At 40.9% G+C, this 26,861-nt stretch overlaps 2 protein-coding genes across 2 annotated transcripts; one reads left to right on the forward strand and one right to left on the reverse strand.

Moving 5' to 3' along the window:
• Nucleotides 1-1,781: 1,781 nt before the first annotated feature.
• Nucleotides 1,782-5,053, forward strand: pnp5a (purine nucleoside phosphorylase 5a). The gene is made up of 6 exons (XM_004570661.4): nt 1,782-2,008; nt 2,474-2,643; nt 2,733-2,836; nt 2,932-3,107; nt 3,201-3,391; nt 4,230-5,053. The coding sequence occupies exons 1-6, from the start codon at nt 1,986-1,988 to the stop codon at nt 4,451-4,453; spliced, it is 888 nt and encodes a 295-aa protein (XP_004570718.1). The 5' UTR covers nt 1,782-1,985; the 3' UTR covers nt 4,454-5,053.
• On the reverse strand, nt 5,048-26,861 carry capn1 (calpain 1; the record flags this gene model as incomplete). Its single annotated transcript, XM_024806185.2, is given in 20 exon segments — nt 5,048-7,202; nt 7,368-7,426; nt 7,613-7,729; nt 7,894-7,972; nt 8,086-8,154; nt 8,264-8,328; nt 8,434-8,491; nt 8,589-8,654; nt 8,755-8,794; nt 11,329-11,540; nt 11,719-11,730; nt 11,815-11,975; nt 12,503-12,663; nt 13,416-13,490; nt 13,655-13,740; nt 14,326-14,409; nt 15,676-15,844; nt 17,117-17,250; nt 25,540-25,658; nt 26,792-26,861. Coding segments are annotated over 20 exon segments (1,863 nt in total), but the record flags the coding sequence as incomplete, so codon positions are not given.

The following is a 26,861-nucleotide window of genomic DNA, read 5'->3' on the forward strand; positions in this document are numbered from 1 at the left end:
TGGTAGAGGACCCGCTCTACCACCTGAGCCAAAGCCTCCCATACAATTTTAAATAAATTAACCAGATTTAGTTGTTATGTGCTTAAAAATGCTGTGTGAATGTTAAAGTAAGTAATAAATACTAAGTTGACTGGTCATGCTGGTTAATGAGTTCTCCTACTCATTAACATTATAGTTCAATGGAGTTCAACTTTACATACTTTAACTTATAAATAGAATTACTTTTCAGCTTTCACCACCATGACATTGCTTATCTCCTTTTACAACATAATCACATCTGTATCGCCCCAGTTTGGAAACAAATCTATTGACCTGTTTTGACCGTGGTTTACTGTGTTGATCCACATCGATTACTGGACATTCAGTCCAAGTGACATGCTTTTAATAACTTTTCTTATTTACAATACAGGCACACTCTAAACAGGATGTGTTGTCTACTTGTACGTGTGCCAAAACATTTTAGTGATAAATGCATAATGATAAATGGTGATGCAATCCATTTTTAAGCAATGCACAGTTAGAGAGAACGCTGAATTGAAACTAGTTGTTTTTTGTTTCCAAACTTATTTATTAAACAAGGCTGTAGAGTTATTTGGTAGTTTCTGATACTCAGAGCAAACACAGGTCACATGATTTTTCATCAAAGCAAATAAATTATAATATAATAGAATTTATTATAAAATAAAAGACTCAACTTGAAGTAAAGTAATATTAGTGTAATACATTTACAAAAAAATCAGACAAAAAAATTGTCTCTATCTAAACATTCAGCATATCTGCTGCTGAACCAAAGTGTGCTTTTTATACTGTTTTGTTGTAAATATGTCTGCATACCATTGTACATACTTGTGCTGTATATACTATATATAATGTTGAGCCCTCATTCTGGATATATAGCAACAAGTTATCCATTTCTTATTTATTCCAACATCTATGCACCGCTGCACACATAAATATACTGTACATGTTGTCTGTTTGTCTCTGTTGGTAGATTGTGAGGAAAAAATTGAGTTAGACAATAAAACTGATGTTAGTCAGATTATCATGTTCACATCATCTGAATGTTGGATATAATCTAACTAAATGTCTTTATACATACATCTGTGACCATAACTGTACCACATTTTAAAATTGCCGATGGTGTGAAATCACTATGCAACATAACTAAAGTAGCTACTGTCATTGTCTGTAAAGAAGTAAAAGTTTACATTTTCCTTCTAAAGAGGAGAAAATGTATATTATAAGCCCAACATTATAGAAACAAATGACTACATACTGCACATACTGCAGTTGACAGTAGGATGTATTGGTTGAAAACTTGCGTCACACAATAACACACAGTACTCGCAGACTGATGACGAGAACAAGTGGACCACAAACACGTGATGTTCAAAAACACGCTGTGTGTCCGAAACCACAACATCTTTTGTTTTTAATCGGTGAGAGTAACAAAGACACAGATCGATAAAGACTGAATGGATACTTTAACTTATAAATAGAATTACTTGGATCAGTGGATCTCGAAACATCATAGATTGTTTATGTGAACATAACATGAAAAGTTATGAGTGGGCTGGAGTGGGAAATGTCGTGAAAACTCTTATATCCAGCTCCACCTGTAGTACAGGATGTTCCGTGGGTGTGTATTTCTCTGTGGCATACCGGTCTGAAGGTGTGTCCGCTCAGCCAATGAAACTGCAGCAGGTACATGCGTCAGCAGAGGAGGGGGCGGGAGGGGGGAGTCACCGGTCCTATGATAAAGTCTGCAGCTGCCCCTCTTTCCACAGAAGTGAGAGAGAGGAGCTGAATACTTCACGGGACTCTAAAAGAGAAGAAGAACTCAACAGAAGACTTTTTCCACCTTCTCTTTGATATTTTTATACGCCTTAAAAACTTTTTTTATTTTCAGACTTAAAACTTTAAGTCTGTATTTACACCTACATTTTTTTTTCTTACATTCTCAGACGCTTCATTTATCTTCCGAAATGTTTCCAGAGGAAAACAGCTGGTGAGTAGATTTCTAATATTTTAATTACTTTTTCTCGTTCAGTGTTGCTCAGCACGTGGCTCTTTCACGGCCGGCTTTGGATAGCGTGAAAAAATAGACTGGACTGAGGGGATGCAAAAAATAATATGCGCATGCGCTCTTGTTCGCGGTGGAGTGTCGAGAAATGATTCATTCCAAGAGGAGTGACGCGTCTAATTACATAATGAAGCGCGTTTCACAATTGAGTGGAAGTAAAGAGTTTGAAATGTTCTAATGTTGTAAAAATCAGTCAATAAAATTGATATTGGACTTGTGAAGTGAAGGTCACATTTTTGGTCACCATGGTTACTTTCGATCTTCCTGTGTGAACCAAATTCATAAAAATGTGCTTCTGCATCATATCAAGCCATAAAATTAGCGTGTTCATGTGTGCTGGACTGTCACGGTGATCTGCCTGACCTCTGCCCTTTTGTTAATGTCATCCAGCTACAGCTACGAGGAATGCAAGGCCACTGCTGATTGGCTGCTCGCCCAGACAGACACCCGACCCACTGTGGGCATTGTGTGCGGCTCAGGGCTCGGAGGGCTCGCTGACCTGTTAAAGGACCAGGTGGCCTTCAACTACAAAGACATCCCCAACTTTCCGCAGAGCACAGGTGAGCTACACCTACTACACCGACACTTTACCATGGTCAGCTGAGCAGCTCCTGCTGATGTTCACTGTTATATTTTTGAATTCCCACAGTGCACGGACATGCCGGGAAGCTGGTGTTTGGACACTTAAAAGGAAGGCCGTGCGTTTGCATGCAGGGACGTTTCCACCTGTATGAGGGCTACTCAATACAGAAGGTATGTGTGTGTTTGCAAAAAAAATATCCCGTAATTTTCAGCAAGATCCCCCCAAAATATTATTCATTTATATTCTGTGATGTTCTTTTTTCCAGATTACATTGCCTATGCGCATCTTCAAGATGCTCGGTGTTGAGACGGTGATGCTGACCAATGCAGCTGGAGGCCTCAACCATGACTTTAAAATGGGAGACATCATGATCATCAAAGACCACCTCAACCTGCCCGGCTTTGCTGGCATCAATCCTCTGAATGGACCCAACGATGAGCGGTGAGACGTGTTCTCGTACAGCCATAAAAAGCAGACATTTAAACCTCCTATAAGCTTAACCTAATCTTCTTCCTGTCTTCCTTCGTCTGTCAGGTTTGGCGTACGTTTCCAATGCATGTCCGATGCATACGACAGAGAGCTGCAGCAGCTGGCCATGGACGTGGGACAGGATCTGGGCTATGGAGATTTCCTAAAGGAGGGAGTGTACTGTGTGCTGGGCGGGCCAACATTTGAGACAATCGCAGAGGGTCGCATGCTGCATAGACTTGGCGCTGATGCTGTCGGTGAGCTGATTGTTTTGTTGATCTGAGTAAATGTAACGAATGAATGTGTCAATCAGAATCAGAATACTTTATTGATCCCTAGGGGAAATTATTTTTCGTTACAGTGCTCCATTATAAACAAACATTAACAGAGACAGACAATACACTAACTAAGAATAGCACAATAACAAGGACTATCAATTAGATTTATCAGCTGATGGCGATAACAGGACTTGATCAATTCAAACCACGTGGTACCACAAAAACCAGCCACAGCGTCCTGTCTGATATTAACCTAATCATCAAGTTGATGCCCACAAAGCACGTGGAGTTTATCAAAAGAGCACTGTATCAAATGCCATCATGCTGTTTTTAATTTTATTCCAAGAAATGACAGTTCAGTAGAAATGCTTGAAGTCCTTTTGCTGCAGTGACTTTGAAAACGTGTGATTTGCCCCGGGCTGCCCAAACCTCAACTTGAAGCTTTACCTTTGAGGAGCAAAAACACGTGAAAAACATAAATTTAAGTTTCCTAAAGTGAGTCTTCTTTGTATGCATGCATACTGAGACTTCTCATGAAATTAAAGCAGTAAAACTTATTAGAAGCCTCTAAATTAGCTTAAGCGAAGTTGGTTTCAGCAGTATTAGATCTGCAGTTCTTCTTCTTTTGATAACACTATAAATCCCAGGCTTCTCAACATTACAGGACATAGTTCCCAAGCCAATTAGAAACAAGGAAAATATCTCTTTTGTGTTATTTGCATTTTTACATCCTTTCTTGTGTGTACTGGCTGGTTTATGGCTACTCTATTCTTTCTATTAGAGTTGTTTATATTTGTCTCGATCTTTTCCTCTCCAGGCATGAGCACAGCCCATGAGGTGATCGTCGCTCGGCACTGTGGCATGCGCGTCTTCGCCCTCTCCCTGATCACCAACCAGGTTGTGATGAACTACGACAGCGAAGAGAGGGCCAATCACGAGGAGGTCCTCCAGGTGGGCAGGCAGCGGGCGGCACAGCTGGAGAGGCTCGTTTCCACCATGGTGACCAAAATTGTGCACAACAACGACGGCCTAAGAGACTAACAGCCGTGTTTAGGCCTCTGGGATATTTTATGTGGTCATGTTCTACATTGAAGAAAATCCCACTCAGTTGAGCTGATTTTAGCCTGAGGTCAAATGGTGAAAGCATTATAGTTACCTGAAGAATCTCACTTGGACACACAGACACAGAATCTTTGAAAACGTACTCAACTGTTCTCGTATTTCATGTCACTGCGCACAAAAGGTTACACATTCCCCTGCTGAGCAGCTCCAGAAGAAAGTTGTTCAGTTCTTTTTATATAATTTTAAACAAAGTGTTATTTTTTTCCCTTATCTTACAATATAGAATCCCCTTTGTAAATGTCTGCAATTTAACTTAAAAAGAGCCAAAATCTGCTGTAAAAGTCTTAATTTTATAAGGTTGTAAAGATGTGTACATTAACTGAACTTATATTGTATGTAATGTATTTGAGTGTACCTGTTTTTGTGGGATGTTATTGTTAAATGTACTATTTATTACTATATCAAGTTTGTGTATTTCCCCCCTATCATGATCACACCCATTTCCACAGTTTTATTTGCAGCCTTTTTTTTTTCCTGTGGACTGTGCAAGACCAATAAAACTTAGACATTAACTCAAAACCTCTCCATGTTTATTTCCCAAGTTTATATAGAAGAAGTGATATAGAGAAAGCTACACAGTAAACCAGCGCATTGCATAATGAAGGGTTTGGTTCACAAAGGGACCCAAAAAAAGTTATTACTGTAAACATTACACAGTTTTACACAAACATCACTTAACATTAAAGAAGACAAGAATGTCAGAGTATCTTAAAAACGTGAGGGTTTGGCAGTACTTCTCAAAGAAAAGTGCTTAAAAATAAAAAAAGGCAAAAATTTGTAAGTTTTTGGCAGAACAAAAGAAACTGTCATTTAAAAACTGTGGCACATTACATGTAGATGCTCCAGACAGCATCGTGTAACTCTGAAATACCTCGGATAAAACTCTTGCTTTCCTGACGGGACAGAAATGAGACAGTCATACAATATATCACATTTCACACAGCATGCATACAAACATATCCACCCATCCCCGTTTACCCTTACCCGAAACTTTGACATATTGCTCCCTTCAAAAGGGAAGACTCAAACAGCGTTGACACATCCCTTTTTATTACCACTTTAAAGTCCAGTTTATTTCATACTTTATAAAACAAAAACAGAGCCATGCATAAAGATAAGCTTGTATATATTAGAAGAAAACATTCACAATGATCCAGCACCTCACCATTGTCTCTGCAAAATCTGAACGGGCCCTTTATGCTGAGGTGAAAGCAAAGTTTGGCACAGGATGTAAGAGGCCAGCAGTGATGCTACAGTACAAACTACTAATAGATTTATAACGCACAGTCATCTATGCCAGCCAGCACACTAAGCAACTCTCCACTTCGACTGCATCCAGCACTGGGTTTTCTAAAGATTGTCTTCAAATGTAAGCAGCTGATTTAAGCAGTCGCCATTTGAATTTGGCCACAGAGGTATTTATGGATGCTACCGAAACCCCAACATGCAACAAAGCTCAAACACAAATGGAGTCAAACCTCTCTCACGTCAAAGGGGCGGAAAAACCTCTGAAGATTAGGTGGTAAATATTTAATTATAACGTTATTAAGTTAGAGTGAAGTGATTAGAAAATAACAAACAAGCTATACTAAAGATGGAAGTCTGGCTAATGTATTAATAACCACATTCATACTATATCAGAATTATTAAAAACCCAACCAATTTATCTGTGGGCCAATATTATCGACTGATAACAACTACTTGCCAGTCTATCGTTATCAGCATTTATAAAGACAGACAATGAAAATTTTTAAAAGCACCCTTCAACCATCTTATGACTGTGATGTTGCGTAAGTTTGTCCAGTGAAGGGCATCCTGAAATTTCCCTGTTGGCAACACGTGATTGAAACCCCAAAAACACAACAGCTAGCTGATTGTGAGATTACATTCTTCTTCAATGTAATTGAGCAAATAAATAACTTCACATAATTTATTTTAATTTTTAAAGTTGATGGCAAGAAACCCTACAAACAAAATCTGGTCGGGGTAACGCTGTATCAGCCTTATGTCTGCTTAATGTTTCAAATTGTGTAATGCTAGCAAAACAACGTAGGCCTGGACCATGTCACATTTAAGACATTACACTTGGTAATGTAACATATAAACACTACTTTGGCTTTGGTATCATGTCATAGTTACCTTAGTAAAATACACTGTAAAGTTTCTGTGGGCTTTGAGTGACATACAATTTTGGCACTTCATCATGTGTTTAGTAACTTTCTATAAAGCTAGCTTTAGCATGTAGCCTACACAGTTAACTTTACGAAAAGGTAAAGCTAGCTTGTAAACTAAATTTTGTACGTTAACAAGTTCTGGTCCAGTTAAAAAAAGAAAAGAAAAATACAAGTATGTCTCCACACCCTCAGATTTAATCAGGTGTTTTCTTTCAGACCCCAGAGTAGCCAGTTTTATCACAGAGTTGACCGAAGTGGAGAAGCGGGCGTCTTTCAGTTGGCGAGACAGGCGACACATTTTCAGTACAGGCACTGTAATCAAGATTTTACAGGTTTTTAAGCATCAGAGGACCTCAGCAATGCGCAGCATAGAGGGTGAGGAAGAACTGAAGGGAAAAAGGCACTTCTGAAACCACATAACAGACCAAGAGCTGCAGTGCAAAATTTACAGAGGAGTCCACTCATCTTTAGGCAAACATGGTCAGGGTGATCCACTGCAGAACAAAGAGAGTGTTGGGATTAATGAATGAAAACTCTTAATAAATCACAGAGAGTGAATGGAGAAAAACAAGCTGTTTCAGCACAGATGTGGATGAATCCTTATAAAAAAAAGCTCAAGCTTTTGTTTATACAACAGCATTTGTGATGGGAATTTATACCTGGACGAAGTTTAGAGATATCTGACCGTCTCCATCAGTGTCCAGGTTCTTAAAGGTTTCTGCAGTAAGAGAAACAAAAAAGATCATTTGACTCAGAACAGAAGTATTTTAGCTTCTGTTAAGCTTTGCAGCCATTCACTGTATGTTTGGGTTTTTTTTTTTTTTACAGCAAAGCAGGATCAAGTTGCACAAGCAGTTAGACTGTCCCTTGTGAACCAGTGAAAAACTGCAATAGTGTCACTCACTGAACATTGTCTCCAGTCTGACCAAACAGGTGACAAAGTTGTCAAAGTCGACAGCCATGTCTGCCTCTGTGTATCGCAGGATGATCAGCTGGAACAGGTGGTTAGTCAACTTGAAACCTGAAGGAAGCAAAAGCAAGAAAACTCATACAACAATGTGAAAAAATGTCAGCGAAGGTGCTCCACCTACAACTCAGAAAAAATGCTTTCTGCATATACTGCTGGGACTTAAAAGTGCTTTTGTGATTTTTTTTTTTTGCACTTTAATATAAAAAAAATAATACCTGCAGATTCAAGAGCCATTCTCATCTCGTAGGAGCTCATGGTGCCCGATTTGTCCACGTCAAACTGCCTGAATACAGTCTAGATACGGGGAGGGGGGGACAAGAGACCACCAGTTTGAATCAAATAACAAAATGGAAACACCAGTGCACCAGCTATTCACTGTTAACTCAGTCATGCAATTTAACTCTCACCAGGTATCGTTTAATCTTTTCCCAGAGTACGTGAAACTCTGTCAGGCCCAACTTCCCAGTGCCATCAGTCTGAGTGAAGACGCTAAGGAACATTTCGTGGTCAGAGAGACATTAACATGACGAGATCCAGAAACAAAAGAAACAGGAAGCACATATTTCAACTTCACATCAAGGATACATCCATGAGGTTAATCATGCTGCGACAAGCTTCTTGTGAGAAGCCATCTGTCTTCAGGTCTTTATCTGTGGACGGCAGGAAGTGAAGTGAAAAGAGGGAAGAATACACGTCTGTTTTAAATATTGAAGTCTAAACTATGTTAGAAACATTTCATAATGGCAGTGCTTTACGTTTGCTGATGATCCTGTTTAATATGGTTTGCAGCTCTGTGACACTGATCTCCATGTCCTGTGGGCACAAACAGATGTGCGTTATATTAAATGTGACTGCGCAGGTGCCTTGGACTACTATTGCTATCTCCTACAAGTTTTGAGAGCGTGCTTACTGCTCCTGCCAGCTGCCTGAAGAGATTCTTGAAGCTTGGGTCAATCTGACTCTCATGTAGCTGAACCTGAAACACAAAAAACAGATGTGTTCACTACACGCTTTTTTCCCCACCTCCTTTCGCACAATATGGCCAGATGTGGTCACATGGGGTCACTTCTTCTCACCTCTGCTGGAATATCTGCTTTAACTTCATCATCGAGCTCCCTGATGGAGAAACAAGACAACAGCTGAAGTCAGATTTAGACTTCAGTTTCAGTTTTGTTTATATAGTTCCCAATCACAACAACAATTTCATCAAGATGCTCCTTATTGTAAGGTAGACACTACACTAATACGTACAGAGAAAAACACAATTATCATGTGAACTCCCTTTTGACAGGATGTTAGCACATGTATGTTTAGCTTTTGAGTACCTATACACTAGCATTGTCTAAGGAGCTTGGAAAGAAAAGCATCTGGACTTGTTTAAGTTGCATGAAGACGTTTCACCTCTCATCCGAGAAGCTTCTTCAGTTCTAAGGTCAAATGGTGGAGAGTCCCAGATTTAAACCCCGTGGGAGTTTCCCCCCACAGAGGGACAAAGGACCCCTGATGATCCTCTACCTAATCACATCATTCACCCTTACCTGAATATTGTATATTGCATAGCTTTCTTGTTAAATTGTATTGTATTTATTTACATTTTTACTTTTTAATTTATTTTATTTGCATTTTTTAATCACTCTCTTATATTTAAATGTTCATTTGCTATTTCATCTAGGGTTTGAGAGTAACAAAATTTCTATTCTCTGTATGTCCTGTACATGTGGCAGAATTGACAAATAAAGTTGACTTTGACATGAGCCGAGGTGTGAAAATGGGTGTGGGTCACAATCAGCCAGGGTTTCGGTGAGCTCATTGTGAAACCTGGCCCCACCCTATCATGTGATTTCCTGAGGTCAGATGGCCCAGGATGTGAGTGGGCGTTAAGGCGTCTGGGAAGGGATCTCAAAACTGGATTATAGATGGCGGAGAGTTGGTGTCGTAAACCCCCGCCTCTGTTCAAAGATGGTCGCTCACAGTGGACATAGATGGCTTCTTTCACTCCTCTTTCAAACCATCTGTCCTCTCTGTCCAAAATGTGAACATTGGCATCCTCCAAAGAGTGTCCTTTATCCTTAAGATGCAGATGGACTGCTGAGTCTTGTCCTGTGGAGGTGGCTCTTCTGTGTTGTGCCATGCGCTTGTGAAGTGGCTGTTTGGTCTCTCCAATGTAGAGGTCTGGGCATTCCTCGCTGCACTGTACAGCATACACCACATTGTTAAGTTTGTGTTTTGGAGTTTTGTCTTTGGGATGAACCAGTTTCTGTCAGAGTGTGTTGCTGGGTCTGAAATGCACTGGAGTGAAGTGGAATCCTTCACTGCGCACATTAACGCTGTGGATAAAAACATCAAGTTCACCAGGGAAGACACAAAGGATAACTGTTTGCCTTTCCTGGACTGCGCTGTGCACATTGAAGAGAAGGGCAACCTCAACATCGAAGCTTACCGGAAGCCCACACACACGGACCAGTACTTCCTCTTTGACTCCCATCACCTTCTGGAACACAAACTTAGAGTAATCAGGACCCTACACCACCGGGCTGAACATGTTCCCTCTAAGCCTGAAGGGAAAAAGAAGGAACACCCACATCTAAAGGAAGCACTCAAAACGTGCGGCTATCCTAAATGGGCGTTCTTAAAGTCAGCAAAGAGGCACAGAAAAGAAGACCAGACACCAGCGAGGGAGGACAGACGCAACAACATCGTCATCCCCTATGTAGCCGGTGTATCAGAAAAACTCAGGAGGGTTTTCTCCAAGCATGACATCCCGGTGCATTTCAGACCCAGCAACACGCTCAGACAAAAACTGGTTCACCCGAAAGACAAAACTCCAAAACACAAACTTAACAATGTGGTGTATGCTGTACAGTGCAGCGAGGAATGCCCAGACCTCTACATCTACAAACTGGATTATAGATGGCAGACAGTTGGTGTTGTAAACCACCGCCTCTGTTCAAAGATGGTCGCCCACAGTGGACGTAAACCCAAGCTGATTGTGACCCATACCCATTTTCACACCTCGGCTCATGTGATTAGGTAGAGGATCATCAGGGGTCCTTTGTCCCTCTGTGGGGGGAAACTCCCACTTTGTTTAAATCTGGGACTCTCCACCATTTGACCTTAGAACTGAAGAAGCTTCTCGGATGAGAGGTGAAACGTCTTCAAGCAACTTAAAGAAGTCCAGACGCTTTTCTTTCCAAGCTCCTTAGACTACGATGACCTGGATGACTGAGAACCTTCACAGACATACACTAGCATTATATTTATATAAACAAAAATTGGATGCAATAATTTTAGCCTGTACATATACCGAAAGTATATGTACAGCCTGTAATAGTCACACATACATCACCAATAATTTCCCTTAGCAAGCTTGACCTTAACCAAGCTTCTGGCATAATCCTGGCTGGATATTAGGCAACTCCTCTTGGCGGAGTTTCTTTAAACTGAGAGTTTTGAATAAGGTCGAGGTTGGGGCTTTGGGAAGGCAATTCCAGATGCGTCATCACTAATGAAGTTAATAGGCCTGTCTTGTGAACTTATAAGGCGTTGTGAAACCTTTTTTGTATATAATGCTGTATATACAGTCTAAATCCCAACATGACTGTCACAGCAAACATGTCTTCTACACTTCCTGCAAGCCGGTGGCTACTTACTCAGAGCCTGCAGGCTTCTCAGAGAACACCCTGAGGACGAAGTCGCCGTCTTTGTTTGGCTCAAAGGTGGAGGGGACGATTATGTACTCCCCTTTCGGCAGCTTCAAACGTGAGCTAACCTCCCTCAAGTTGATGAAGGTTTCTGATCGAGCGCTGGAGGCATGAGAGAGGAAAAAGTCTCGCTTCAGGTGGACCCCTGATCTCCCCTTGAACTGAGAGGGCCATTAACAGAGGTAGCATTATGTTTTTATTCTATTCTCTGTTATTTTTATATATATATATATATATATATATATATATATATATATATATATATATATATATATATATATATATATATATATATATATATATATGTGTGTGTGTGTGGAAAGTAGAAAAACCTCATACCTCATCTGGAACCTGCAAAGATAGCAGAGATGGAACATGATTATAATCAGTGTTGTAAGAAAGAAAGAAAGAAAGAAATCTACTTTTTTTGCTAACCTCGTACAGAGCAAAACCGATGGTCTCCATGTCTTGGCCCTCTTGCCGTTTCTTCCTGCGGTCCTTTTGCATGAGGGCAACCACAAAGCTGCAGTCTGGATTGCCCTGCATGTCTGGGTTCTGCAGCATGATCTTGAACTGAGGATTCAGCCAAAAACTTGCTGGAGACAAAAGATGAAAAAGTTAAAGTGTTTCCTTTTCAGGCTATAAACTGATGTTGAGTAACAAGGAACAAAGTGAGCTAATGTACAGCCTGCTCTGTCTTATTAAACACTGAATGACATTTCTGTGAAAGATAATCACAATTAAAAACAAATTAACAAGATACATCACATGTGAAGAGACAATAACCACATAACCCTTAACACCTATTTATACTGCAGTAAATCCTGAAAACAGTCCCATTTTCTGCATGTCCTGGTAGAGAATCTCCAAAACCTTTTAAAAGACAATACATTGTTTCATTGCTTAAATAGAAGTCACTGGTTCACATTCCTTCAGGAAGTTAACCCAATCCCTTCCTCACTCAATCTTCCAACTTGCCTTTTTTGATTACAAAAATTCCTGAAGTAAAAATTGTATTAAGCAGAATTAAAACACCACGAGACACGAGTCTGGTGAGATGCAACAACTGTCCATGTCCTACCCTGCGATTTCCCCTTCTTCTCACTTGCACCACTAATCTTACCTGGGTAGTTCCTGCAGCCTCCGGCTGTGCTGCCTCTCCTCCACTCCCCCTGAAAAAGTGAGGAGCTCCATTTCTTCATCTGGCTGTTCTGCAGGGCGTCCGCCGTCAGGTTGCAGATCTCCAGACGAGAGAACTCACGCAGAAAATCAGTATATGACATCCTGGAAGATTCGATTTTATCGTTAGTTTTCAATCATTAAGTCCAAAGATGGAACCTCGTTTCAGTGCTGAAGAAAAACAGACAATTCAAATAACTTCAGTACTGTGCAAAAGTCTTGAGTCACCCCTCATTTCTTTATAGTTTGCTTCCAAAGAGGAAGACTTTGTCATCATTAAAGTGAGCATTAGCTCTCCTGGCTCTCTGCAGGTGTTTCAATGGGCTTCTTCATTCTCAGTTCAGCCCTTGTACTGGATTATTTTTCAGAGGAATATTAAGACACTTAACACTGACCTCGAAATCATTTAAGCATTAAAAAGGCGTGTAAGGGATGACTCAGTGTTATGTCTAGACATAAGAGACTGTCACAAAAAAACCCAAATTGTTCCCATTTCTTTAATGAATCTATAAAACATCTCAAGTATATCACTGTCTGACAGCACAAAATTATATTTTTGCACCTTATGAGCTGAAGACTTGCCATGTTTTAGCTGCGCAGTATATCCTGAAGGATTTGGGGGAAAATTTGAGATGTTTTTTTCCCCCATTGTAAGTATTTCCAAGCATGTTAGCACATATTTCAATAAATCAGTCAACCCATTTCCCATTTTCCTGGCAAAATTTGAAGACATGAGGACTGGTTTGAGACTTTTGCCCAGCACTTTACTTCTGGATGGACAGACAATCCACATTAGACCCGCCACTCCAGTGACAAGTCTCAAATGTTTCACGCGCAAAACACTCGCGTACACTCACCAGAATTCACCATCCTCGCTGCGGTTTTGGAGACGACTTCTGGCAGACGGATCAATAGAGTCCCACTCTCTGGCGCTGAAAGTTTAAAATAAATAAATAAATAAATAAATAAATAAAAAATGATTAAACTGAAGTCCTGGACCCAGTAAAACAGCTGGAAAATTCCTTTCAGTGCCATCCAGGCTCAAAGGAAAACTTGGTGATTCTTAATTGCATAGAACAAAATAAAGAAATCATACTCATCACTCCAGGCTCCGGTCCATTCCACTTCTCCCCAGGGGTTCCTGATGCGAACCAGCTTTGTCATGTTTCCTCTGTACGACACCTACATGCAAAGAAACACACACACACATTCATGTTTTCCATCTGCTTCACTTGTTCTTCTTTTTAGTATCCTGCGCACATTTGTGTGACTTGGGTAACATGACAGAAGTCAAGTGCAATGTCTGATTTTGTATTAACGGTGTAACTCCAATGTTTTTCCGTACTGCAAAGGACGCTTGTGCTGTGCCCAAAACAAGAGCCAAAGAGAACAAATTCAACACAATTTCATTTACATTTCTTTATAATATGCTGTACGTATGGGTGAAGGGTAAAGGGAAAGCAAACATGAGGAATCTGTTTTGCCCGTGCAAAATAAATGCGCTGCCTCTCGTTGGTTAAACAAATGTCAAACAGATGCATTAAATACAGAAAATAAACACACACTGCCTAAGCCTGCTTTCTTTAGTTATAGTTGTTTGTGTGATGTGCATAGATGTATATACGTCTCTACGATGCAGTAAACAGCAGAGCTGAGCAGTCTGAATATCACTAGTATCGATACCAAACCTGATCAATACCCAGTTTCAAAATACTGAAAATCTGAAAGGAGTTTTATGTTGTGTTAAATAATTTTTGTAGACCTCACCTCTTCCACACCAGTCAGGGAGTAGGCATGTCCCTTCACCAGCTTTTTGAAGGTGACGGCCTCCATATCATTTGCACTGGTGATCTGAGAATGAGGCAACACAACAAAAAGAGTTAAACAGAGTTAACCAGGGGTTTGTGACGTCTATAATTCACACAAGTGAAAGTTGACTCTGCTCATCTGGACGTGGCGTTTTCACTCATCCGTGTGGCTTCTTTAGTTTCAGCTGACTGCAGGTTTCCCCGACCTTAAACGGCACATTTGCATAATGACCCAAACTGGCACCACTGACTAACAACTGTGGGGCTGCGAGGTCAGTTTCATGATCGTTCATATGAGGAATGGCTGCAATCACAGCTTTGTAAAAAGGTGACTCTTTACCATGGATGAAGACAATCAGAATGACGGTAACAAAGACAGGAGATGTACGCGCGTACTTTTGCAGGTCGGTGAAATCAAACGATATAATTAGCAGTCACTCTCACAGCATGGCACATTCATTAAAAGCAAAAATCTCAAAGAATAAATCTACAGGGTAAATATAGAAGATTTTTCCTGTGTCATTTAAACCTAAGCACAGAAACACAAACAGACTCTGTTTATTCGTTCCTGTTCGTGTCAATCATTTACAATTTCATCATCTCTGGAAGAGAAAACGCATTTCCTTTTTAATTTTGCTCTTTGGACCCAAGTGAAACAGGGAGGCCTAAACAGGGAGGCCTGAACTGATTACAGAAGTTCAGTCCTCCCTGTCTGCAAACACAAGCTTTGCTAAAGTGTCCTTGACAGTTGCACTGACTTCCTGCCAGCTCCAGACCTTTCCCTGTCCTCACTGCGCCCTCCTGGTTTTCCATACACGGGCTTTGTTTACAGGACCCTCCTGAGCCCCAGTGGTGATACTGAGGAGAAGACTTTTCTGACTTTTAGCTGCTGGTCTCTGAACTGTAAGAGATATAGCAAAATCTCTCATATTATAAAATGAATTGTACACTGGAGGAAACTGGAATGTGTGACAGTAAATTTATGTAAGGATTGTTGTTAAAGTAAAAAAAAAAAAAAAAAAGCATTTTCTTACTATGAACCTTGGACTTGGAATAATTTACATGAATATAATATAAAAACATGCCTTCATCTACCAGTGAATTTAAAAGGATACTAAGGAACGCAGTGAAGGAGACTTGTGGATGTTTCTTCATAAGCAACTTTATGTTTTATTGTTTAGCGTCATCATTTATACTTTGTATTATGTTGTGCATTTTGTATTTGGTGTTGAAAAGAGTAAAAGAGTTTGATCCCAGTGGGAGTTCCTGGTAAAATAAAAGTAACAATAATGAATGTTGCAGTACTGACGTCAATCGAGCAGCCGAGAAGTGATCCTCTTTCAACAGCTCTGCGGATGATGCTGAAGAGGTCCGAGGGGGCTTTGTTCAGATCATACATCTCCGTCACACCTCCAGTAAAGTCTTCAAAACCCTCACATGTGCTGCCGCCTGACAGAGCCTCATAACAGCCATTCAACCTGCGTCACAGAGAAATAGAAATTAAATGGAGTCCCGCTACAAAATAAATAAATATACTGCATAGTTTAATATTAGAGTTGAGGATTAAACCCTAATATATGCAGAAACTTATTTCTATATTTTAAAGTGTCACTGCTTAACAATGTGCTAAAATACCATATATGGCTGCACAGGAACATGTGTAATCTTACTTTTACGTCACACTCATCCAGGAAGCTCTCTTAACTCGGAAGCCGTAAACTTATAGGAACAATGATGAGTTTCTCCTACACAGCCAGCCAAAATTTACAACCGGGGCCACAGCTGTCCACTCAAGCAGCTGTGTTTCTTCAGGCCCTCTTTAAGAGCTTCAAGTATTTCTCAATCATGCCGGCCACAAGTTTTTTGGCACCAGAAACACTCATTTCTGAAGTGCCGGGGACAATTAATGAAAACTGACCTCAATTGTGATCAGATTGTGTTTTGAACTAAAACCTGAGCAGACACAACTTCATGTCATGTGTGCATCACTGTAAGGTTAGCATAAACAAACAAACTAAAGGAAATACGAGGGAACATTTGTTCTTTCGAGAATGCATCAGAATTGACTGAGTGTAAACGCAGGCTGCAAACAGCAGAAAGGCTCAATGACAGTGTAAGAAAAATAGATAAAAGTGAAACCATAACATGTCCAAGTGCAGACAACATAGGTTAACACACAGAATTTGGATCAATCCATAATTTACAGGTGATTACAACTTATCATTCAGCTACTTGTAACACATTTTACAATCTTTTTGCATCTTTCTTACATGCTCACGCTGCAGTATTGTTAGGTCTGTGTTTTTAGACTGTTGTTAGGTGGTTGCTATGCAACATCATGACATCCTAACCATTTTTTGTGAATATAAATGACATGGTATTGTCATAAAATTTGTAAGATACAACGCTTACTGCGTCATAAGGGCCTCTTGGTAGGTGGTTGCTAGGTAACATGATGACGTAACAATATTTGACATGCTAAAGACACTTCAGGGCCATAAGTTGCACCTTTATGCCAAGTTTGGTGTCTTAACTCATGACTGAGTAGAATCAAGTCAGACAGAGATCTGACGCATTCAATAAAACATATCTAATCATTGGATGCACAGATTCTCTTATTTATTTGAAGCATAAGAAGAATATGAAAGAGGCTGCTTTCCCTACAGGGACAAAATAATACATATTAAAGATTGGCGTTTGCTAAAGTTAAAGTTTTTTTCCTCAGGTGCCGTCCCCTGTACCACTCTTACTTGGCGTAGGCCTTTTCCATCAGAGCGCTCCAAAACTCAGTTCCATCTTTTGAGTGGACAAACAGAAGCTTCCCATCTCTCGCCGGCAGCCGATCGTCAATCACGACGTCCACCCACTCGCCAAACTGCCAGAACTGTGGAGAACAGAGCAGAGAACAGCGATACAGAGATGGTTTAACGTTCTGCTGAGGTTCTGGAGAACCTGGGCCCATTTTAAAACATTCAAGACCATAATTTCAAACTCTTTATCACCTTTATACGTGCATTTTTAATATGCTTGTATGAGAATTGGTTAGAGACATAAATTAGCATTGGTGTACTACTTGTTGGCCTCTGAATCCCAATGGCTCTCTCAAATCCCAGATCGCGCTATTATAATCTCCTTTGTGAAGTCTAACTAATACTAATTAATCTCTAATTACTCAGTTTCACTGAAATAGGATTTAGGATAGGATTACCAAAAAAGACAAACCTGACCAATCAGATGTGTCTTTCCAATTTATCACTACCAACACAGGAAGAAAATTGTCTCCAGCTAATCACACAAATGACACATCTGGGTGATACGACAGCCTTCTTTGGTAACTCAACTGGATCATTTTAATCCTTCATTCATTTCTTTTACACTGAACAGCATCACCAGGAGTATTCACTTGTTCACATGCATATGAACTCTAGTTACATCCCATTTGTAACCCACAGGGTTTGATGTCGGCCCGCCGTTTACGGCTATAACAGCTTTGATTCTTTTAGGAAGGCTTTCCCCGAGCTTAAGTTTATGGGAGTTTTCATTCTTACAGAAGTGCATTGGTGAAGTCAGACACTGATGTTGGATGAGAAAGCCTGGCTCACAGTCTCTGTTCTAATTTATGCCAGAGGTGCTCTGTCGGGTTTGTCATTTGTCATTCTGTCATCCGTGTCTTCGTGGACATTGGTTTGTGCACTGGTGCTCAGTCATGCTGGAAAAAGAAGGGCTCATCTCCAAACAGTTCACTCAAAGTTTTGGGTCATGAAATATCTCGAAACGTCTTGTTATGCTGAAGCACTGAGAGTACAACGCAGAGTATTCCATTCACTGGAACTAAAGGGCTGAGCCCTCTTGCAAAACAACCCCACACCATAATCCCCGGTACAACAAACTTTCTACAAAGCAGTCAGACAAGCTGTTCTCCCAGACTCATCCATCAGATTGCCACTCTCTTCTTTCTTTCATTCTCCACAGAGAACACGTGTCCACTGCTCTACAGTCCACTGGTGGCGTGCTTTACACCACTCCATCCGAAGCGTTGCATTGTTCTCTGTGATGTAAGGCTTTGACGCAGCTGCTCAGCCATGTAAACCTACTCTATGAAGCTCTCTGTGCTCTCGTCTCAAGCTAATTTAAAGGCCACATGAAGTTTGGAGATCTGTAGCGACTGATCTGAAGAAAGTTGGTGACGTCTGCACACTTTGTGCCTCAGCACCCGCTGACCCCACTCTGATTTTACACAGTCAACCACTCCCAGTCTCCCAGTCGCTTACACTTTGTTATAATCCTACTAACATTTCACTGTGGGATATTTAGTAGTGAGGAAATGTCATGTCTGGACTTGTTGCACAGGTGGCATCCTGTCACGGTACCACTCTGGAATCCACTGAGCTCCTGAGAGCGAGTCATTCCTGTGCCAATCTTTGTAGAAGCAGTCTGCATGCTGAGGTGCTTGACTTTATACACCTGTGACCATTGAAGTGAGTTACGAGTGAGCGAATACTTTTGACAATGTAGTGTAGTTCCAGCACAAAGCATGAAACTCTTGAACTGCACAGATTTTACAGTTATTTCTAATTTCCAACCGTTCCCCTGTTTAATATCTTTGTAATACTAAGATTATAAAAGGCAACATTAACTGCAAGTCACACCACCACCCTAAATGTTCATATGCTTTCCTAAACCAGTCCTGCAATCAGTTATTCACATTCACATGTTCTCTAACCAATCAGGCAGCCTGACACAAATGAGGGCTGGGTGAATTTCTGTGAAATGCTTCTGGATCAGATTCAAAAAACGATTTCCCTGAATTGTTGTTCTGCTTTTCACACATAAGATGTGACTGTGTTGTCCAGCAGGGGGCAGAAGAGACCAAGACAAAACAATGAAAAGTTGTACAAAAAGAGTTGAGGGTAAAAATGATCTGGAGCAGGGATTCATCTAAGAAAGATTTTAAAAAAAGAGTGGATCAGTTATTTAATTTTAGTTATTTTATGTAATTTTGCTTTCAGTCATTTTCTTCAACTTATTCATGTCAGGGTTGGAGGGGCGGCTGGACCAGGGTACACTCTGTACAGGGCTAACACAGAGACAGACAGGTACTCACACTCTAACTCAGACCTGATATAATTATCAAATAACTTAACCCCACTAACTGCATGTCTTTGCATGCTTTCCATGTGTCTGTGTGGGCTCTTTCCAGGTGCTCCGGCTTCCTCCCACGGGCCAAACTCCACACTGAAAGACACTGGCTAAATGATCCGATTCAAACCCAGGACCTTCTTGCTGTGAGGCAACAGTGCTAACCGCATTTTATTTAATAGGGACAACTTAGTTCAGGAAAAAATAGGAACATTTTGTTATGGGTACTTTTTCCTAAACCAGTCCTGTAATTGTCTGTTTGCATGACAAATTAGCTGCGAGTCGGGATCTCTAACCAAAGCAGGCGGTCTGATGCAAATCAGGGCAGGGCAAATTTCTCTGAAATGTTTTTTTTACAGAAGATTTAAAAAAGTCACACTGGATTGTTGTTGTGTTTTCCAGGAACAGGATGGAAAAGCTGCACAAAAAGAGAGTGGAGGACAAAAATGATGTGGCGCAGGGGCCGAGTTATAAGCCAGACAGGTTTAAGAAGGGTAAAAACAAGGCAGAATTTCTGCTGTTGAGTCTGTTGTTCCATAGAAACATAACCAAAATACATGAAACCCTGGAGTCATTCACATTAGTTTCCAGCAGAGAGAGCTGAGAGCACTCAGAGCAAATTCAACACAGCTGATGGGAATAAACCAAAACGCCTCAGCATGTGACTTACTGTAAGTCCACCTGGACACAATTCATGTCTTGTGATGCAACAATAAAATCTGTTCGCATGAAAGAGCGATCAGATAAGACATACATAAAGGTCATCCATCTACTTGAGCGTGTAAAAACTGGGTGAAAACTTTTTTTGTGTTTGAAACTGAAAGCCACACCCATCTGTAACATCCACTCCTTTGACTGTGCTCAACGTTCTGCCATCAAGGGGTAACTTACATCCAGGAAGTGTAACTACATAGTTATTAACTGAGCCACAAACATTTTCTCAGCTTTGGGCTCCTACACACATTACGCTGCTAACTTTGACACTTTGGCTTTGGGGAAGAGATACCAGACACAAAAAATCCAGACTGAAAGAGCTTCTTCCTCAAGGGACTGATTAAGTACATTGGCAAATTCACAATATTGCGATATCTGCACTCGTGAATAACCAAAACAAGCCACTGATGTCTGCACGTTACTTGCTGCCATAACAAGACAATGTTAGTGTATATATAGTGTTTTGGTGTGTATTTAACAGGAATGGATGGATTCACAACACGGTCGGCTGAAGTCGACACAAAGCATACACACACACACACCAACCAACCACACATATACAGGAAATACAGGGCTGCCTCTGGTAAACGTACAGGCCTGCACACATTTCTTCATTCTGCTTATTAAACCTGACATTGTTGAGGCTTTTTCTCACAGCTCTGTGGGAGAAACACCTCGTCTAACCGGGGGAAGCTAACCATTCCCACATCTGTGTCATGACTTGCAGCGACTCTGCCTTCACATTTGAGAAGCGCTTAACAAACTGTCAAAAGGTCCATGTGTAAAAAGCGAGCTATAAAAAGAGTATCATAAAGGATTCTGCCCTGCTTTCCTTTGTGGATGCCGACTTGTTTATAATTCATTCCCCCTCTCCTTTTGTCTCCCTGACTTTCTTCTTCATGCAGACTCCTTGTTCTCTCCACTTCTTAAACCAGTTAGGATTCCCACAACCAGCACACACATGATATCTTCTTTTTTTTTTCCCCAGTGACTCACTCAGATCTGGATAAATTGTCCTGAGGCTTAAAGTCACACACAAAGAAAAGAAATCCTACAAAGACTCAGCAGCACACAAAAGCAAAGAAGCAGTAGGAACATGCTTATATGCTAGCGGCAACGCAAACACAATCAAAAGAGGCTCATAGTAAAAAAATAACACAAGAGGCAAAAAACAATAGTGAAGCCGTGTGTATTTAACAAGCTGTTTAGCCATAATTCACTCACTCATACAACACATTCATTCATTTATGTTCCCTCAGAGCAGACGGAAGCATTAGCTCCTCTCACTGTAGCAGAGAGCAGCATCTATACATGAAATTTACTGCACACTGCAGTCAACAAAACACAAACGAACACAGAGTCTCTGGAAGTAATCAGCTAAACGATTCTTCATTCTATTCTTGGCTGACCTCACTGTAACTGAATCAGCAAACCCAAAAAAATCCAGTGTAAATTAGCTTAGCTCTGTGTGTGCCTGTGCGACTGCATTTATTGATCCTTTGATATGAAATGAGTCAGAGGAGCAGCCGGGAGATGTCATCCTTTTTGCCAATGGCATTTCAGAGCAGTGGGCCTTTACTCACACAGTGATAAAATCCTGAGAGTCGATTGATAAAAGTTCTGCTATTTGTGCGCGCAAACACGGTGCTGCATCTTTAATGACTGAGCTGTCCAGCTGACAGGGATCCAGGATGGATACTTTCACTGCGAGTGTATTTGTTGTACTTCACAACTCCAAGCATGTAATATGTGACTCTGTCGTGTGAGAGTGTGTCCGCTCTGCTCTCTGTCACACTTCCTCATTCCCTCCCCTTTCACTCTCTGCCTCTTTACCCTTCACTTGGCAGGCTCACAGTCTAGTTGGCAACGAGATCGTTGCCTGACAGAGCGCCCGCCAACACTAAAGTATATTAAGCACTTTATATCGCTAACTGAGCCAACTGCCAGAAACTTCAGGGTACAGTCATACTTAGCTATTGGGTTGTGTGTGAAGGTTAGTGCTAACTTTCACCTTTATAACAACTACAAAAATTGGTGAATTACTTTGGACCTCAACCCTTTAAAATAACTTAAAGTTTTCATTAAATGTGCAGCAGGTTTGACTGTTGATGCTGACACAGCAGGCTCCGATCTGCACATTGCTCGAGAGTTATATTGGCCATATTGGATGGGACGTAAACAGCAGGCACAAGGATAAACTAATAATTTCCCCTAGTTTTCCACAATGGGTTGGTTAATTTCAAGAAGTTGCACATTGTTTTCAGGTGAAATTAGTTTCAAAGAAGGAGCTACAACAAAACCTTGTGATTGATTTGGTCACTGGCAGATTTCCATGGTTGCTTGTAGTTTGCATGGAGGACGCCAACATGTCAGCACTCACTCGCAAACTACTGGCTAAGTGGTAGTAAAACTTGAAAAAGTGTTACCTTAACAGGCAATAGCTAATGTTCACCTTCAAAATAAAAGTTTCGCCTGCCTCAGCAATCCAACCAACACATTTCAAAAGGCTCAACTTTTAAATTGAAGGCAAAAAGGACACGCTCCTAAAACCAAGGGGTTTTTGTCCTGTTTGTATTCAAATTCAGAGTTTCCAGAGCTCTGAGAACAGTTGACAAGTGCCTGCCGACAAGGGAATGTCGTCTATCCAAACTATGAGCACCCACAGCAATCTGCTAGCAACCAAATCAAGGGCGCTTTTGCCAAATGCTCTGGGAATACACGATTTTACCTACAAATCAGTTGCTGACTCAGGCCTTATTGCCTGGACCCTACAGAGCCATACATCCAAAATGACAAACAAGTCAACATCACATCGTTAGCAGCCGTATAACTGCAAAACCTCAACACATTTATTTCACATTTAGAGCAGGACACACTGTAGAGTTTTTCATTCTGCTTTGTCAGAACAACCAAACATCAGCTTGACAGGCTTCAATAGCACTGCTATACTTAATGAAATGCTAATACATGCCACTGAAGTGGGCTATATTAGCATTAAATCAAAGTGCAGTTGGGGCAAAACATTACAAATGAATTGATGTGATGACGAACTGCTGTCACTGGAGACTGCTTTATTATTGAAAACCATGCAGATAATAACACCATAATAACTAGCAGCATCTCTGTAAGTGCCAGTAAGCAAAAAAAAAGAGGTGAAAAATCCACTCTAAAAGAATAAAGCGTGGATTTGCACACTCTAATCACATCTTCCCTCACTTCGGCTGTAAACGTACCACATTCAAATTGAAAGTGCAAAAATCATAAACCACTGCTTTAATACGACTCCCTATCTAGCGTTGGGCTGCATGTGCGTGTTGCTCACCTGCTCACTGGCCGCAACATAAAAGGTAGCATTGTCAGGCCAACACCTGTGTCCCCGCCACAGCGCGCGCAGCAGCTACGTTGCTTGTGAGTGTTTGTTGTGTGCAAAGTTCAGCTGATAAGCCCCAGTCGGCTGCAAGAGGCTCACACCAAAGAAAACATTTGTATTTATGTTGCAAAGCAGAACTTGTTACACTGAGCTACGATGTGCACTCAACACATTTGACGGGGGATTGTCAACTTTACTTTTGTCTTGAAAGATTAGATTGTGCTTAAACTTGCAGTTTCTGATAAGCTGGCTTTTTGCCAGTTTGGAGAGCACGCTCAGATCTCCACTGGCAGGGTGAGGGGGTGTGAGGTCAGTTACCTTGGGCGACTCAAGTGTGGACTGACAAACAAAAAGACAGGCTTATAGCAGCAACGCCGCCTTTTAACCTTCTATCTCTTCTCAGAAAATTAAGCTTTTGGATACTGTTGAAAGAAGAAGAACCTGAACGTCGGGCCTACAGCTGAATAGTCGTTGGGCATTTTTCAGAGAATCTTGTGCTGCTCAAGTTTTCTTGGCAAATACTGTGAAACTGACAACGCCCTGATACTCTTCCTACTGCGACTCCATTTCAAAACCAGAACACACCTTATGGCTGTAAGCAAGCTGCAGGTAATATCCCTGTCTGTCAGACGCAGACAAAGAATTAAATACAAGGAAACAGTAAGCCATATGACGTTAAAAAACAAGGACTGGGTTTACAGCGGACTTCCTCTAATCCACGTAAAGGCTCCTATAGATACATATACTCACTTAACCTTCTAGGACCTGGCGTCCACATATGTGCACAACACATTTTAGGTTGTCTAGACCAAAACACAAAATTTTGCTCTACAAGGGCCTGAAATCCACTTACGATGTTATACTGCACCTGTTCTATTGAAATATAAAGCGAATGTACTCATATGTGGATCTCATTTTTCTCAGAAGCAAAACTCAGGTTAAAAAAAGCAGTTCCCCACATGGACAAGCCAAATGCCTCCTGGTGAAAAGTTTTATGGTAAAACAAAACAAACATTCAACTATTTGGCCACAATGACGAGATGCGTTTGGACGAGTAAAGGTGAGGCTTTCACATCTAAGAACTCTGCACCGACTGGCAAGCACGGTGGCGGTAACATCATGTTCTGGGGCCGTTATGCTGCCAGCGGTACTGGTACATTTCACATGGGTGGAGTAATAAATTCTTTAACTTAACCTCAAAGCAACTACTAAATGGTTGAAACTTGGACTCAGCTGGGTATTCCAACAGGACAATGATCCCAAACACACATCATAACTAGTTTTGGAATGGACAGAGCAGACTAACATTAAGCTTTTTTTTTATGTCCTTCCTAAAGCTCTGAATCGATCTGCTATGGGGCTTTTAACCGAATATTAGTGAGGGTCTACAATGTATATATACACTTGCCAGATCTTGTGTGGATTAGATTCTAACATGTGCACCAGCTCGTGCCCAGAAATGCCCACAAAATCATAAAAAAAAAAAAAAAGTTCCACAGCAAGAAGTGTTGCATTATGTCCTGTTTCTACAACAAAATAACACAACAGAAAGCAGTGAGATGCAGCGAAAAGTCCAATCTCTGGTGTTTCACAGCTTCCCCATATCTTCAGATAAATATCAGTTTTCCACCTCAGTTTGAAAGTCGTCACTGAGGAATTGAGGGGAAAAAACAGCATTGCTCAGCAGCTCATGTATTGTGATTACACAATTATCTGTGTTATATAAGCAGCCGACATCACAACCTGCGTATAAATTGTCATGTTTGGAATCACTTGCACTTAGTTTGAGAGCCCATACCCATATTCAGGCCTCAGTAACCTGCTTTTGGCCTGATAACCGCTTGCAGCTGGTCACGTGTAACAGCTGTCTGCAGTGTTTTTCAGGCGCTATCCTTTGATATGTTTGGAAAAAACAAAAGGAAAGGATATGAAGCTGTCAGTAGTCATTACCTGGAAGTGAAAGATGCCAGCATATCCCTGCTGGAAACCCTGTCCGTGAGGAACCACTCTGTGGAGGAGATGGTCATTTAGGGTCAGCGATGCGATGGCTGCCAGCAACCAGCAGTCCCCTGAAGAAACGCAAAGACAGTTTTACTACCATTATAAATCAACTGAGAGCTGTCATGATAAGCACGAGTCTGTGTTTACATTAGCAAATAATTTCAACTTTTAGCCACACACAAAACTGGAATTCACCCACAAAGAGTAAAGGTTTGCACAGGCTTTGCATTCTGGGAAATGGGAGAGGCGAGCACAGAATCTCAGACTCGCCATGACTCACTCATGTTGTTAGTAGGACTTCCATAGTGGGTTCAAGCCACAGTTGCCACTTCCATTATTATACTGTGTTGCCAAAGAGCATTGGCTAGAAGATGGGAAGCCAATGACTGGCATAGTTCATTTAGCAGTTTGACTGTCATCATATTCTCTGTTACAAGACCTACAATTATCCTTTCACCGTCAAAACCGTGTTGCGTTCGGTGTTGTGTTATCTTGTCTTTTATGGGAGGAGTTGTGACTGACATGTTATTGAAACTTTAGGTTTTATTTTGGCTGTGTTACTGACACACAACAGTGCTACACTTCTCTGCTGAAAGTTATACTCAAGATAAAAATAAAGTCATTGAGTTTTATATTTTCATACAAGTAACACGCAGGAGTTCCTAAACTTTTTTGTGTCCATAGACAGTAGGAAATATAGATGTAGGTGGAGCCTCCATTCTATATGGTTTTTGCATGCAGCTGCAAAAAGACCTCTATGGGGGGAAAAAGGTTTTCTGATTTGAAGTCTGTAAAGCCTTTAAAAAGTGATTTCTTATAAATGTTATATAAAATAAAAAATATATATTTTTTAAAAACTAAAACTTTTCTTTTCCCCGAAAGAACTACCACAAGACCATATCTGGATTATCCCACTCTCTATATCAGATTTTTGCTGTGAAAGGTTCTGTGTCTCGCTGAAGTTCATGCTGTATGCGGAGTAGAGGGAAGCTTCACTTATTCATGACTTGCATCCAGCATCTCCCTAGATTTAGCACAGCAACTAACATCTATGCACTCAGTTACCTGTTTGTTTGTTCTTTTGGCAGTGTTCTCTTTTGCTTTCTGCCAGATTAAATCTCAGTTCTACCCCTCGGGTCTAATAGATGAATCATGCAGTAGTAACACTGAAACAGTTGGGAACACTCCCAATGGGACTTACCCAAAGCACCCTGACAGATGTCAGTGCGAGTAGCTCCATCTACGATGAACTCGGGCCGTTTGCAGAGCTC

The sequence above is a fragment of the Maylandia zebra genome, linkage group LG3 (assembly GCF_041146795.1).
Source record: "Maylandia zebra isolate NMK-2024a linkage group LG3, Mzebra_GT3a, whole genome shotgun sequence".
In the NCBI taxonomy this organism is placed as follows: Eukaryota; Metazoa; Chordata; class Actinopteri; order Cichliformes; family Cichlidae; genus Maylandia; species Maylandia zebra.

Coding starts and splice junctions, on each gene's coding strand:
- pnp5a (XM_004570661.4), top strand. CDS start 1,986: ATGTTTCCAGAGGAAAACAGCTG. Junction 3,108..3,200: donor AATGGACCCAACGATGAGCG/GTGAGACGTGTT, acceptor TTCGTCTGTCAG/GTTTGGCGTACGTTTCCAAT. Junction 3,392..4,229: donor ACTTGGCGCTGATGCTGTCG/GTGAGCTGATTG, acceptor TTTCCTCTCCAG/GCATGAGCACAGCCCATGAG.